General features: G+C 39.5%; 1 protein-coding gene across 2 annotated transcripts; it reads left to right on the top strand.

Moving 5' to 3' along the window:
• Positions 1-6,412: 6,412 nt before the first annotated feature.
• On the top strand, positions 6,413-8,446 carry LOC128856131 (uncharacterized). 2 transcript variants are annotated; one of them, XM_054091539.1, is made up of 3 exons: positions 6,413-7,287; positions 7,340-7,463; positions 7,520-8,446. In XM_054091539.1, exons 1-3 carry the CDS (start codon positions 6,685-6,687, stop codon positions 8,098-8,100), a joined length of 1,308 nt encoding a protein of 435 aa, XP_053947514.1. In that variant the 5' UTR covers positions 6,413-6,684; the 3' UTR covers positions 8,101-8,446. The 2 variants fall into 2 exon arrangements, with proteins under 2 accessions (XP_053947514.1, XP_053947513.1); XM_054091538.1 differs by having other exon boundaries at positions 7,517-8,445.
• The last annotated feature ends 5,949 nt before the right edge of the window (positions 8,447-14,395 follow it).

The following is a 14,395-nucleotide window of genomic DNA, read 5'->3' as shown; positions in this document are numbered from 1 at the left end:
GGCCGTCCAAAATATCCGTGTTTTTTGTGCGATTGGGATTCACGATACGGAGAAGGTATTAAAGGAAGAAACCAGTACAAACAACATAACTGGAGTAGTCGAATTGGGCGAAAATGGCCTAATGACAATAGGCTACACGAAAGTCTTGTTCCTGAAATGAAAATTTTGTTGCCGTTGCTCCACATTAAACTTGGCATTGCTAAACATTTTTTGAAATGTATCGCAAAAAGACCAGCAGTATTCAACCGCTTGAAAGATATTTTCCCAAGACTAAGTAAGGCCCAAATTCAGGAAGGGGTTGTTAATGGTCCCGACATACGGAAACTAATGAGTCGTCAAGATTTTGAGCAAGTTCTGACAGACCGAGAATTAAATGCATGGCTCGCATTGAAAGCAGTCATCAAAGGACTTTTGGGTAAAGAACGCGAAGAAAACTACAGGCAATCTGTTGCAAACATGTTGGCAGCTTTCGCTGAAATTGGGGTTAATATGTCATACAAAATTCATCTCTTGCATCAGCATCTTGAAAAACTCGCTCAACAGTTGCCAACTGAATCTGAAGAGCAAGGCGAACGTCATCACCAAACTGCGCTTCCATTTGAAATAAGGTAACTATAGGGTGTGCATATTTTGAATTCCTAGATTTTTCTAATATCTTGGTCAGAGTGCACAATTTAAACATGTTAACGATTGAAAACTATTTTCGTTTCAGGTACAGAGGAAAGAAATCTCCAGATGCGATACTCGCTGAAATTTGTTGGTGGTATAAAAACACCTTTGAAGAAGAGGAAGACGAGGAAACAGAGGAAGAAGGGGAAGACACAGATGAAAATCCAGAATATCTGTTGGACGAAATAATCGATCTCTCTGATGATGATGACGATGACCAAGACATTAGAGAGAGCAGTGATGTTGATCCACAGCCGCCTGCTAAACGGCAGCTGGCCAAATTATTAATTTAATTTATTTTATTTTTCTACTTAAAACTTTTCATTATTAACATTTCAAAATTATATTTTTTTCCATATTTTTATATTTCCTTTTCCTATGTTTCTTCAAAACCAACACTGAACAAAATTGGTAAATAAAAAATGAGAAATAAATTAATATTAAGCTCAAAAAACGCAAGTTTTGTATTATGACTGTATGCCTAAAGCGCAAATTATCGACTAAGACAATTTTTTTTCAAATGAAATTCAATAAAGAAACTGAGAAGCATATTATAGACCACAAAAAAAGTAAAAAAACACTTAGTTTTGTGGAAAATATTTTCAAAAAACATGAAAAAAAATAATTTTTCCAACATTTTGCCTCATAAGTACCATAAAAATTTTCGAAATCAATTTTTTCAAAAATTGTAATTGTTGCACAGGTCTCTAGCAATAATTTGGCTTTTACAGATTGAAAAATATCAATTAGTCGACGAGTTATAGCCAAAAAACCATATAAACAATATACTGAAAATCGGCATTTGACTGCAAACTTCGAAGGCCGATTAAAAAAAAATCGAACTAACATAAACAAACGGCGCGATACGGGTCTTCTAATTTCGCCTCTATTTTCACCTGCCACTCTCAGAATGGACCTAATTTTTGCTAACCTGAATTTGTTCCACAGTGTAGTTGGAGGAAACATTGTCGTTTACTCCCTTTTATTGCCTTTTTCAGGGCCTTCCTTTTTTGCTTATACTGAAGCTGGTTCCCTTGGAAACTGTGCGTGCCCCTAGAACGTTGATAAACTCGCCTTGCTCTGTTGCACTCGCTACGCAATTCCGCAATGTCCGCTGTCCACCAGTAAACGGGTTCACTGTTATGCCTTGTTTTAGGCATGGCTGCGTCGCATGCTTTAGTTAGGTGTTTCATAGCTTGCGTATCCTTCTCAGTTGCATCACCAGTGAGTGTTACATCTGCCTGCATGACTTCAATTACCTCCGCCTCCATTGAGTCGACCCTGTATCTCGCGTCGTATGTATATGGCACCTTTGGTTCGCCATGTTCCTTTATTTCGCAAATTATCGCGAGATGGTCACTCCGGGTATAATGCTGGCTAACAAACCATTTCGTGGAGCGAGCAAGGTTGGGACTCATGAAGGTAAGGTCTATTATCGATCCCGTTCCTGCCTTCTGGAATGTCTGCTGGTTTCCTGTGTTCATAAGGACTATATCTAACATGGCGAAGGTTTCCAAAAGGGCTTGACCTCTTGGACTTGTTCGCGGGCATCCCCAGTTCACAGCCCAAGCGTTAAAATCACCAGCTACGACCACAGGTCTATGGTCTTTAATATCTTGGGCGAGATTCTCTAGGATGCTGGTAGCTGCAGTCAGAGTTAAGCTGGGTGGTAGGTAGCAGCTATAGACGTATGTTTCCCCAATACGCGCTCGTACAAATCCGCGTTCTGCCTTCACGCTCATAAGTCAGGAGCTATGTGTCCCACAGTTCCAGATTGACGACTTGCCAGTAATATCAGAGGCCCAGCCACTGCCTTCTTGATGTTTATAGGGTTCACTGAGTACAGCAATGTCTATTTTGTTTTCCCGTATAGACTGCGTGAGTAGGTCTTGCGCGCTTTCGCAGTGGTTAAGGTTTAGTTGTAGGATCTTCATTTCCGTCGTATTTCTTTCAGAGCTCTCTGGTTTTCTGGGCACTTACTGCTGGTCATCGCATGTCCTGTGTCACATACATTTTTCTTCTTGCATATTATGCAGTTTGCTGCTTGTGTGCAATTTTTGGCCTGATGATCTTTGTTGCCGCATTTAAAGCAGACGCTAGAGTAGTCAGCTGGGCTTTTACAACTTCCTGCCACATGCCCATATTCCATACATTTGAAGCATCTTTTTGGTTCTATTTTCTCTCGTATGCGACAAATTACAAGGCCTATTCGGATTTTGTTTGCTTCAAGCAGCTTGGTAGCGGTCTCCGGCGTTACTCTTAGTGTCGCTGTTTGTGTTCCTCCGTATGCTTTTCGTAGACCCAGAATCGCTGAGGCAGGTACGTCAAGTTCCTTGAAGTGTTCTGTTATCACCTCATGTACTTCTTCTTTTGTGGTGATTTCATCAAGGCCTCGGATTTCCACTTGCCGCAGCTCAGTTAGAGCCCTGACTTCTACCGCTTCTCCTAAAGCCGCCTTAACAGCTTTATGGATTTTCAGGGTGTTTGGGCCAGATGGTTTTGCCAGCACCAAAAGTAACTCCCCTTTGGCAGTTTTTTTGACCCCTTGTATATCATTATTCAGCTCCTTTAGGTTTGGCTCTGACTTAACCCGCTTCAGAATTTCCGCATATGATATGCTGCCAACGCTTTTTAATACTATCGCGTCCTTCCGCGGTGGCCTCTGCCGTTTTCGGTTTCTTCTTACATCGTTCCTTTCTGCCTTTTTATCTGATTTGGGTGTAGCTTGTGTTAAATCCTTCCGGGTTTTCTTGGATTTAACCATCTCCCATTTTTCGGTTTGCACGTGTTCTGTCATTCTAACTGGCGTATTTCTCAAAGCATCGACTCGATTATTTTTATTTCTTTTGGCAGGACTTTTCCTTGCAGCGGCGTTGTCGATTGCCCTTTTTGGCGTAGATTCTATACGCTTTATAAGAGGCGAAGTTTGGGTACATCCATCTTTGACAGTAGATGGTTCCCTATGTGCCCCTCTTAACGCCAGGTTTTCCGGCGTAAGGATAGATCCCTCCAGTTTTTTGTGCAGGCCCGTTATGTACGTGACCAAATCTCGCATTGGCTGGTTTATGTTCCTCTTCGGAAGCTCGATCATTTCGGCGAGTTCTTTGACTTTATCGCCGATGGCTCGATATATTTCTTCGGCCGTCATCGCTTTCGTGAAGCCAAAGTGCTGCATGCACGGTGATGCCGACCTGGTTCTTTCCGTGCCTGGTGGTGAATATGCCAACCTTGAGCTCCTTTGGAACGGGTTTTTGAGCATTTCGCCGCTGCCGTTATTGCCATCTGCAATAGTTGTTGGTACCTCTGATGCTATTTTTTTTGAAACTTCACTTCCTTCCGTGGTTTGTTTTTTGGCTTGGTTTGAATTCATTTCTAGTTTATTGGGCCCCAACTCATAAGTCGTTATCCATGTTACATCTAGACCTACGCCGACACTTAATGGCGACAGGATATGGAGCGTTCTTAGAAACTTGCCATCATTTTAACGGGGCGGGGGCAACTGGATTACTAGCCTGAATGCCGTTTCAGCTAGATATCACTCCGCTTACTAGGGAAACAGAATAATACAGTCGTCAGCTCGTGGCGATATGTCCTAACGTATTCCAGTATTCCATGATTAAGACCTTACTGGGCTCGGTCTTAATGTAGATCGTATTAAATTAACAGCCGCCCCTAACATGAAGGACAGACGCTGACCAGGGAGCCGCCCAATATGAGTCAGTCGCTTCTGGTTTTTTGTATTTTCACCATGCCTTTGCATGGTGAGGGGGACACTTATTTTTATAAAGGCGGTGTCGTTTCGCCTTTGTCACAGGAACTTCTTCGGATTAGCTAGCTTTTAGACCGCTTCCTCCGTTTCTGCCGCTCATTGTCGGGGGCTGCTTATTTGTTAGAACTTATTCGCAACTAACCTGCTACTACAGGCCGTCCGGCTATCCGCAACCTGCCGACCCCCACGGTAGCTTAGAGCCCAGCTTAGTCGCCCGATCTCAGGGGAGCGCGACCTTCATGCTGCCATGGGTATGAACGCACACATATGCATGCAGTATCCCGGCATACGAGTATACTCGTTTTATACAGTACTTACAGGGTGGCTGATGAATTTTACTACATTGAGAAACTCAAAAAACTTTTTTTTTAGTGTATGGAATTCATTTATTTTTTTTTCAAGTTGAAGGTCATTAAATTTTATTAAATGTAGCTTAACTAGTTTTAAAAATAATTGAATTTAAATGCCCCCTATGCTCGTTGACACAAGTGCGGCATCTTGTGAGACGTTGCCCCATCTTGTTGAAACCACACAGAGTTGAAAGGAATTCTCTTTCGGCGTAGTTCTGGATAGAAAAATTCTTTCAGCATTTTCAAATAACGGTCTCCAGTAACCGTAACGGTGTGACCATTTTCTTCAAAAAAATAAGGCCCTACAATACAGCGTGAAGAAACCGCACACCACACTGTCACGCGAAGAGGATGCAATTCCGTCTCGTGGAGTATCTGTGGGTTAGAAGTACTCCATGTTCGACAATTTTGTTTGTTCACATTCCCGTTTAAATCGAAATGGGCCTCATCAGACATGAAAAGGCAGTTTAACATGTTTTGGTCTTCTTCCACCATTTGCAGGATCTTCTGGCAAAATTACAAGCGAATCGGCAAGTCTGCTGCATTCAGTTTGTTAACCATTTGAATTTCGTAGGGAAATAAGTCTAAATCTTTGTGCATTATTGTTTGCAAAGACTGTCGGCTGACACCAAGTTGAGCAGATAAGCTTCTTGTTGAAACCCTTGGATTGCTTTGTATAGCTGCAGCTACAGCAGCGATCGTTTCCTCCGTCCGAACTGGTGGGTTTCGATGATAAGGCCTTCTTGCGACTGTTCCTTGCTCAGAAAAATTATTCACCAGTCTCATTATGGTCCATCTGTTCGGGGGATCGCCGCCAAACATCCGCCTGTACTCTCTCTGTACCAAAACTACGGACTCCAGTGCGTGATAGCGGCGGACTATCCAAATTCTTGTTTGCGTATCCCAGTTATCCATTTTAATAAATTTTAAAGATCAATCTGCAAATTAAAACAAAAATGGAACAGATAACTTAAAAAGAAAAAAAGTTATTCAATTTTTTTTTGGTAGCGGCTTTCATCAGCCACCCTGTACTATGTCACATTATCTGTGCTTCCGTTAGGCGGCCTGGAAAAAGGAGGAGTTTAAGCTTCAAAGGTGTGCATCTCCAAATACAATGCATTTTACAATTTCTTGGAAAAACAGTATCGACTCTCTCGTACGGAGAGGGATGCACCCTAATTTAAACCCCTTTTAGGTGATTGGCCGAGCTCCTGCTCCTATTTGTGACGTGCGTCTTGATTTTATTCCACAAATGGAGAGGCCTGCAATTTTATGTCGCCGCCAAACAGCGGATGTTTTTTATGAGCAGCTTTTCCATGACAGAAATACATTCGGAGGTTTGCCATTGCCTGCCGATCGCTACTAGAAAAAACCTTTCCTTTCACTTGGTGCTTCAAGCAGACAGTAGGTTTCAAACCCCAGCCCTCACTCACAAAGGCATTCTGCTATGCTAGCCTCCACTATAACAATTAAAGAAACTGAATTACAAACATACCACATATTTTAACAGTTCCAAGTGAAATTCCCCATTATATGCATTGATCTCAGCCGGCGCTGTGAGCCATGTCTGTATACATATATAACTCTTCTGGCATGTACTATATATACTTTGAGTTCTCCACTTCAGTGTATTTAATTTTTCGGGCACAATTCAAAGAAACGCAAACTGATATTTTCGTCAAAAATTAAAAAAACTTTTATTTAGAAAAGCCTCAAATACTAATTTTGTTATCGCCTACACTCGTCCCTTCCCTAGCTATCAAGTAATCAGGATAGCAACAAAATCGTCTTAGTAACGTGCTTTCTGCGCAGTGTCGCCTCAGCTAAAGGATTCAAAACAACAAAAACCATCATTTAATCCTCAACCACTAGAAGCATACAGATTATCCGAACAAAATGGTACGGCAACGATCACGAAAGTCTGTCGAAGAGCTGTACACTTCGAAATTTGAAGCGAACACGATTAAATCCCAAGTGAGCAACAATATGGCGAAGAATTCGCGTGACCGCGGGGAATACGGAAATTATATTATCACGAATACGCCTTACAATGCCAACTGTCAATTGACATCTGGCAACGCAGCAGTTCTTAATGGCAACAATGCCACAATTGGAGCCAGCTGCTTGGCTACAAGTCGTCGCAAGAGTGCACGTCCGGCCAGTAGTAATATGAAATCAGATAAGTTTTTCGGCAAGGAGGAGAAAGTAATGAAGCCGGACGATGCCAAGAAAGATCACAGCAGCAGTGTTAAAGCTAAAACCGCACGACCAGAAAAAAATAGTTATGTTCCGTTACCGGCAGTTTACAATGTGCCCAACCTGTACGACAATAAGAATTACGTAAACTTTGCAGATAGTAACCGCCAAAAAGATGTACGCATTCAAGAGCATTCTAATCATCACCACCATCATCACGCCAACAATCACGACGACGATAAGGACGATGACACTGAAGAGTTTTTTGAACTCATACGTCAAACAGTTGAAAATGCCATTGGAGTAAGCGCCCGGAGTATTATCAGAATGCCACTTTCTAATTTTTTATCCTTAGAAATCCATCTCAGATCTACTAAATCGTAATTTTCGCGAGCTGTCGGCAAAAGTAGATCGTTTTTCTGCGGAACTGAAGTCTACAAACTCATTACTTAAGAAACTACAAACTGAAATAAATAACAGTAAGCAAGATTTAGCAGATTATTTCTTTATTTTTATTATGTCTCTACTATAGAAGTTGTTCATTATGGTGAGGAGAACTCGCGCCATTTTAGATATCTGTGCATGAAGTCGGAGTATGACAAAATGTTCTACCAACACCATACTATGCTTGCGTCCTCGTCGGGCACCCAACCAAGTGCCGCACCAACTCCATCGGAAGTGCCACCGGAGAAACGAGGTGGCGGGTCAAAACAAAGCACATCAACCAACGAAGGTGAAAAAGTGCAAAATGCTTGTTCCTGTCGGAACCCCATTCAGACGCCACCCTCAGCAGCAGAGGAGCGCAGCATGAGTCAAAAGTCGTCTGAGATGGGAATGCGTGAAGTATTGGAACACATTCAACGCTTTTGCACTCAAATTCAAATGAATGAACTAAAATGCGACGATCAGCCCTTGCCCAAAAGTAACATTTTTCGCTTAGAAGATGCCATGAAAATGAGCAAGCCCGCCTTCGAAGAAGACGATGATGAGTTTCAAATAAGCTCCGATGGCATGACGCCACGTAGCGATGAACACTTGCACCACAGTAAGTATGGCGGTACAACAATGCGTAGTTGCAACACAACGCGTGGGGGCAATGGAGGTGGGGACGCCTAAAGGCGATCGCCCGTAGGCGAATGTATAGCTGTATCTGTTGTGCCTGTGCCCAAATATGCATGATGTGAAAAACAAAACATACTGGAGAATCAAACAAGAAGAAGAAGGAAATGATCTAAAAATAAATTCAGTACAAGAAATTTTATGTGAATATGGAATACTGTGGGAGATGTGCCCACAGGAAATCTTTAAATTTTATTCAGATATAAGTATTCTAAGCCTAGATCTAAATTGTGCTCGTTCTCAGTTCTTTACTTTTTAAATAATTTAAATTTTTTTCCCATATATGAATGTATTTTATATTTACTTTCTTGGTTCCATGCTATTATGGAATAAACTGTAATTGAATTTTTTCATTTCTACTAAAACCTTAACAAAAGTTTTGTATCTGTTGACAAACTGGGCAAATGGTGGGCATAAGAAATATGGTATAGAAAATCTACATCGATATATGTAGTGAGCCAAAAAGAAACTGGGACACTAATATTCGAAAAATTCAAATTTATATAAACAAAGAAATTATTCACAGAATTTTAAGACATATGCATAATTGCTATAATAAATATTAACGGAAACTCCGTTTATTTAAGTAAAACTGCAATGGCATAATTTTCAAATTCAATCAGAAAGTGGGACACCCTAATATTCTGACCGAACACTGTCAACAACGACGCGATGTGGGGAACTGGAACACGCGAGGGTCGATGCAGCGCAAACTAGCAGATGCCAACTTCACATGGAACGGCGCAAAAACAACAGCCCAGAACCATGTATATGGGCAGAGTCTTGTCGAAGCAGTATGCTCCCGAGCGGAGTGAAAAGGGTATCAAGGATTAATGTGAGTAAAATACTGAACTATGTTAAAGAAGAATACGTTAGCAATCCAATCCACCTTTTTGGGTATTTGGCCGAGCTCCTCCTCCTATTTGTGATGTGCGTCTTGATGTTGTTCTACAAATTGAGGGACCTACTATGACCGCTATTAGAAAAAAGTTTTTCTTAATTTTGGTGTTTCACCGTGATTCGAACCTACGTTCTCTCTGTGAATTCCGAATGGTAGTCACGCACCAACCCATTCGGCTACGGCGGCCGAATATGGAAGTAAAACTGAGTCAAGCTTTGGTGAGGCTCCATTATACTGAATTTCGAAATATACAGAGTTGAGAAATGAAAATCTAAGCACTTCATATTTTATTTCAATTTAAAGAAACAATGTGAGTGGTTAGTTCCACCTTATCCATCTAAGTAGATTTGTTCAGTGTTCAATATGATCCAGAAGGAGGCGCCAATTATTATCCAGCATATTTTTGTCCGTTATTTTGTCCATTCAAAAATATTTCTAGTCTGGTAACTGAGCTTTACAGAGAGAAAATAACAACTGCCGGCCGGTCACTGATTTCATGCCGGTTTATATGTTTTCTCTTTGCGACGTTACTTTAACATCAGCAAACCGCCTTGAACAGAGAATATGCTTTCATTACATTTGCAGACATGCATAAGTAAGTACCAGAGGCGTTCAACGAAAGCTTTCTGCTCTGCACAGAAAGTGGATATGATGCTGCAACGGCATGTTGAGAGATTTGTTGCCATTTAAGTTTTGAATTAACTCATGTCACCGTTAATAAATGAAAAGGGAAAATATTTAGCCCAATAAATTTTCAATCAAATGGACAGGACGCATACGTAAATGTGCTTAGGTAAAGCTGTATACGGTCTGGCAAGTAATTTTAATAAAGGTTATTCATTGTACGTATCTACTTAATAGCTGTGTAGCTTCGAATGCCGTAAATAAATACATGTGTATGCCATCGACAAATACGTAACATCAGCAGAGGTTATGATTTTAAAGATAGCGCTTATCAATAAATTTGTTTCGCGCCAAAAGCATTGATATTCTCTCTTGTCATAATGAGCGCCGGAGATTGACTTTTGTTGCTGCAGTGTGAAATTCTCTCTTTGAAAGGACAGCAACATGTTTGGAAGCATCAAAACCTAATACATATGTATGTTGAGCTGTTGCCGCAGTGGCACCAGCATCAAAAGCGATGCAATGATTTGTTAGTCTGCCGTCGTCATTCGAATAAGTAACTCGCTCGATTTGTCCGTTCAGTTAAACAATTACCAGTTTGTGTTTTACTTTTCGTAACGTATAAGCCGCGCATTGAAACTTAAGATGACATTGTCGACATGAGCCACATATACATAAAAGTATTCGGTGATTCTATCACAAAAACCAAGCGCAACAACTGCAAGTGATAAAAAATTATGAACTCTGCTTAAGGGCAGACTTACGATTGGTCTAACGAAAAGTGAACAGTAAAATTTAAACTCATTGAATGTATTTGTATTGTGATACAAAATTAAATAAACCAATGTAAATAATTGTCTGTTTGCAGCAAAAGCGTTGCAACACGTGCCGTTAGCAGTAATACTTCGAATTGTTGCTTGCGTCCTTCACTGTGTCTGTCGACTTTTAAAGTAGCATCAGAATAATGAAAAATTCCGCCTGCTGCAAAACTGTGCTTAAAAGTGTTTGCGGCTCTGTAATACACTGAGCGCATTCTGTGTGAATGGTTGTAGCTGGCGCAAGTTGCCACTACCTGTTACAAGACATAACAACTACTCACAGCAGTTACAACAATACATGGCTCAGAAACTGGGTACACCAGTTTATTTACAAGTAGTGATAAGGAAACGGTGAGAATATTACATAAGTCGGAATTTGTATTTGCGCATTGGCACGCACACACATACAAATATATGAGAACAGACAGATACGAAAAAAAATGGTAACAAGTTGATGACGTACTCTTACAGGCCTCCAATATCACAATTGTGCCATATCTTATCCATACATTTACTGTTTTAAGTAGATTCAAATGTAAGTTGGATATCACTTCAATTTACTGTATATCATTTACACATGCAAACAAATATGAGCTTTGGATCGTTTTAAATTTTAATCTCTTAATATTTAAATAATGTTCACCCATGCATTTATATTATATATATTTACATACGAGTAGCGGCATACATACGCATATAAAGTGTTGAAACACATTTGAGCATCTTTTTGTTCTAAATCGCCTTTTTGCTTTAGTCATTTGTGTTAACAATTCTAATGCCACAAAAGCGGCGATCGCAAATAAATAGATCAGCAAATTGAGAACAACAAAATATCATAGCACGTAAGCTTCGAAGCAGCAATTATCTAAACACATAAGATTTATTTCGCTAGCTCGGGCAAAACCAGCAGATCAAAATAAATAAAAAATCAAACTAAGCAGATATTAGCTTTGCTAGTAAAAATATCGTATTATTTCTTTTTTTTACTGTAATGAGTACAAAGTACAAATTACTGATTGCTCTTAATAAAATTATTGGTCGATACAAATTTGAGAGCTTCAAAGTTTAGTTTGATTATTCAGTTAATGTAAATTAATAAAAAATCGAAATGAAAAATACAGTTAGGTGGTTCTCTATATGTCATTTTTAGCGGCTAAGTAAAGTTTAGAGGATTTATTTATTTTCTTTTGCTCCATTTTGTACACAAAATACTCCGAATTCCGATTTGAGCTTCAGCACAAATCCAAAATCGTTAGTGCACAAATTTCAACCACAGTTGACATTTCTGCGGATGTAGAAAAAATATAAAAGTATTCATTTCCAATACAACTGCTAACTCGATTTAAAATAGTTTTTATTCATATTGAGTTTAGCCGTGTTGAATATGAATGGATGATATGGTGCGTAAGCATAAATAAATATTATATAAATAAGAAATATCCTACTGAATCAGTAAGTCATTACCGTTAAACGACTAATAACATAAAAAGCTTATGGCTCTATTAAATTAGATAAGTGATAAAAGGCTTTGAAATTGGAATGATGGCATTCATGCCATTTTGCAGCACCCTGAAGGTAAACGAAGTGGCGTTCATGTCTGCGATTGTGTTGAATGGTTGAAAATTGAGGATTATTTAATATTAACCCCATTTTAGAATATAAATAAATCGTCAGGCCATAACTTAGTGAATATTAGATCGGGACTTGGCCTACACCCGTACAACTCCAACTGTTTTGCAGAGTCACTGAAAGTTGGGCATTTGGAACTTAATGTTTTGCATACCATTGTGAATATTTGAACAAATTTGGTTTATTTGTGATAGTTAAATACTGACACTAAGAACTATTTGTTAGAATGTCGAACTATACTCTGAGTTTGAGCACCAAAACGTCAACTACAACTTCATTTAGTTAGAAACACACCATATTTACTTACATTGTATAAGTATGTATGTTTTGCGTTCACCAGAAGCTAATAATTGAAATGCGGTCAGTCAACAAATTGTAAAACTTTGGATATTGAGACTTCTTTGGTATGCATTCGTTGCTCCATTAGCTTATGAAAAGTTCTTTGTATTTCTCTGACGATGTTAGTATTGTAGTTTTAAGAGCAAATAAAAAAACTTTAAAATCATCCTGAATATCCGCTCATTAACTGCAAGAGTTGCGTTACCCAAAACACCAAAGTATTGAGAAAAATAGAGTCACAAGTTTTGAATTTAAGATACAAGTGAGGAAGTAAGTAATTTTCATCTAATCTATATTGCGGTGAATTTGTGGCACAGCATAGAAAAAGAGATTGTGGCCATTTCCGCGTACTTATCTAAATTTTTGAAGTGAAACTTCTTAGGCGTCGATGGAAGAGCGAGAATGGAGGGTAAAATTTCAAAGCCATGCAACGTTTTGGGCATTTTCGTTCCGCGAGAGAGAAAAAAGATATAACGTAGAGGAAAAGTAGAGAGAGAACTATACCTTATATAGGGCTATTCAATAGGTGCGCTTCAACTTTTTTCCGATAGGGAGGGCGAACGACGCAATATTTTTTATTTTTCGCTTGTCATTTGTAAACTTCATTAGTATACATTTCATCATGAAATGCTACACACTTGAGCAACGATTGCAAATCGTGCAAATTTTTTATGAAAATAATCGTTCTGTTGCTGCTACTTTAAGAGCATTACGGCCATTTTACGGTCCATTTAACAAGCCGTCCCGTTTTGGGGTTATGTGAAGTCATTGGTCTACAGTAACAAGCCGGCGACGATTTGTGAGCTCAGAACCAATATTGAACGCGAAATTGCTGGAATTTCGGCCGATTTATGCAAAAGAGTGGTCGAAAATTGGGTTCAACGATTGGACTTCGTAAAACGTGCACGCGGGGGTCATGCAAAAGAAATCGAATTTCATACTTAAATGTATATGTTCAAACTCGATAATAAAAATAAAATTAGTTAAAAAAGTCAAACCGTTTGTGTTTTATTCAAAAAGTTCAAAAGTTGAAGCGCTCTTACTGAAAAACCCTATATATATCTTAAATACACTTTAGGCTATTTTTCCTGAGCTAATTTCTAGTGAGAAATAACACTGGCTGCTACTTGGCGCTTGTTTGCTGGTGCAAACTTGTAGGAAATATATTTTTGGTGCCTACTGCTTGGGGTGTTTTGGTCCCAATTTTTTTGGCGTTTATTTTTGGTGCCTACTTTTTGGCGTTTATTTTCGTTTCCTGCTAGTGCTTGTGTGTACTATAAAGTGCTATCCATTCTGGCGTTGGATTTATTGGTATTGCCTTGCGGTAATTTGTACCTTTGCCGTGGTCCTGGAATCGCTGCGTTTGTGCGGGTGATAAACGCTCGGAGTAGTGCGCGTTGTTGCCACGGTTTGTGTCCGGCGTTTACCTACACCGGTCGACCTTTCTCCGTTTTTTGTAAATTTTGTCTATTTGTATTCTCTGCAAATGTTGTGAATTTATTTAGATATATATTCTTTCTCTCTCTCTCTCTCTCTCATTCTCTCTCGGGTCTCTCCCTCTTTCTTTGTCTGCCTTCACTTCTGTTATGTGTACTACGCTACACGCACATTTTTTTGGATTTTGACAATGTTGAAGTAAATGATAATTGATTAAAAATCACAATAGTAAAACGAACAATAATGGAAGAAGAGGAATGCAACTTAGCCCCAATACGCTTAATATATTTACTGGCGGCTCAAAAATTTTGGACGTAGTAGGTGCAGAGATCTATTGTGGCGAGCAAGGCTTCAGGCAGCCATTCAAACTGGTTGACTATTGCAATATCTTTCAACCAGAAGTCTTTGCTGTAGGAAAGGCTACAGAATTAGCAATCAGAAGGCATTGAGTAACTCAAAAATAAATATATACGTTGACAGTCAAGCAGCGATAAGGGCAATAAACTCATATGAAATTTCATCTAAAAATGTTCTCAAAAGCGGG

This window comes from Anastrepha ludens, chromosome 2, assembly GCF_028408465.1.
Source record: "Anastrepha ludens isolate Willacy chromosome 2, idAnaLude1.1, whole genome shotgun sequence".
NCBI classification, from domain to species: domain Eukaryota; kingdom Metazoa; phylum Arthropoda; class Insecta; order Diptera; family Tephritidae; genus Anastrepha; species Anastrepha ludens.
This window is presented reverse-complemented; position numbering and strand designations above follow the sequence as displayed.

What these genes read in the sequence shown, in the direction of transcription:
- LOC128856131 (XM_054091538.1), top strand. Translation starts at nt 6,685, where the DNA reads ATGGTACGGCAACGATCACGAAAGTCTGTCGAAGAGCTGTACACTTCG. An exon ending in CAGTTGAAAATGCCATTGGA is followed by an intron (nt 7,288 to 7,339) that starts GTAAGCGCCCGG and finishes TTTTATCCTTAG; the next exon opens with AAATCCATCTCAGATCTACT. An exon ending in ACAAACTGAAATAAATAACA is followed by an intron (nt 7,464 to 7,516) that starts GTAAGCAAGATT and finishes TCTCTACTATAG; the next exon opens with AAGTTGTTCATTATGGTGAG.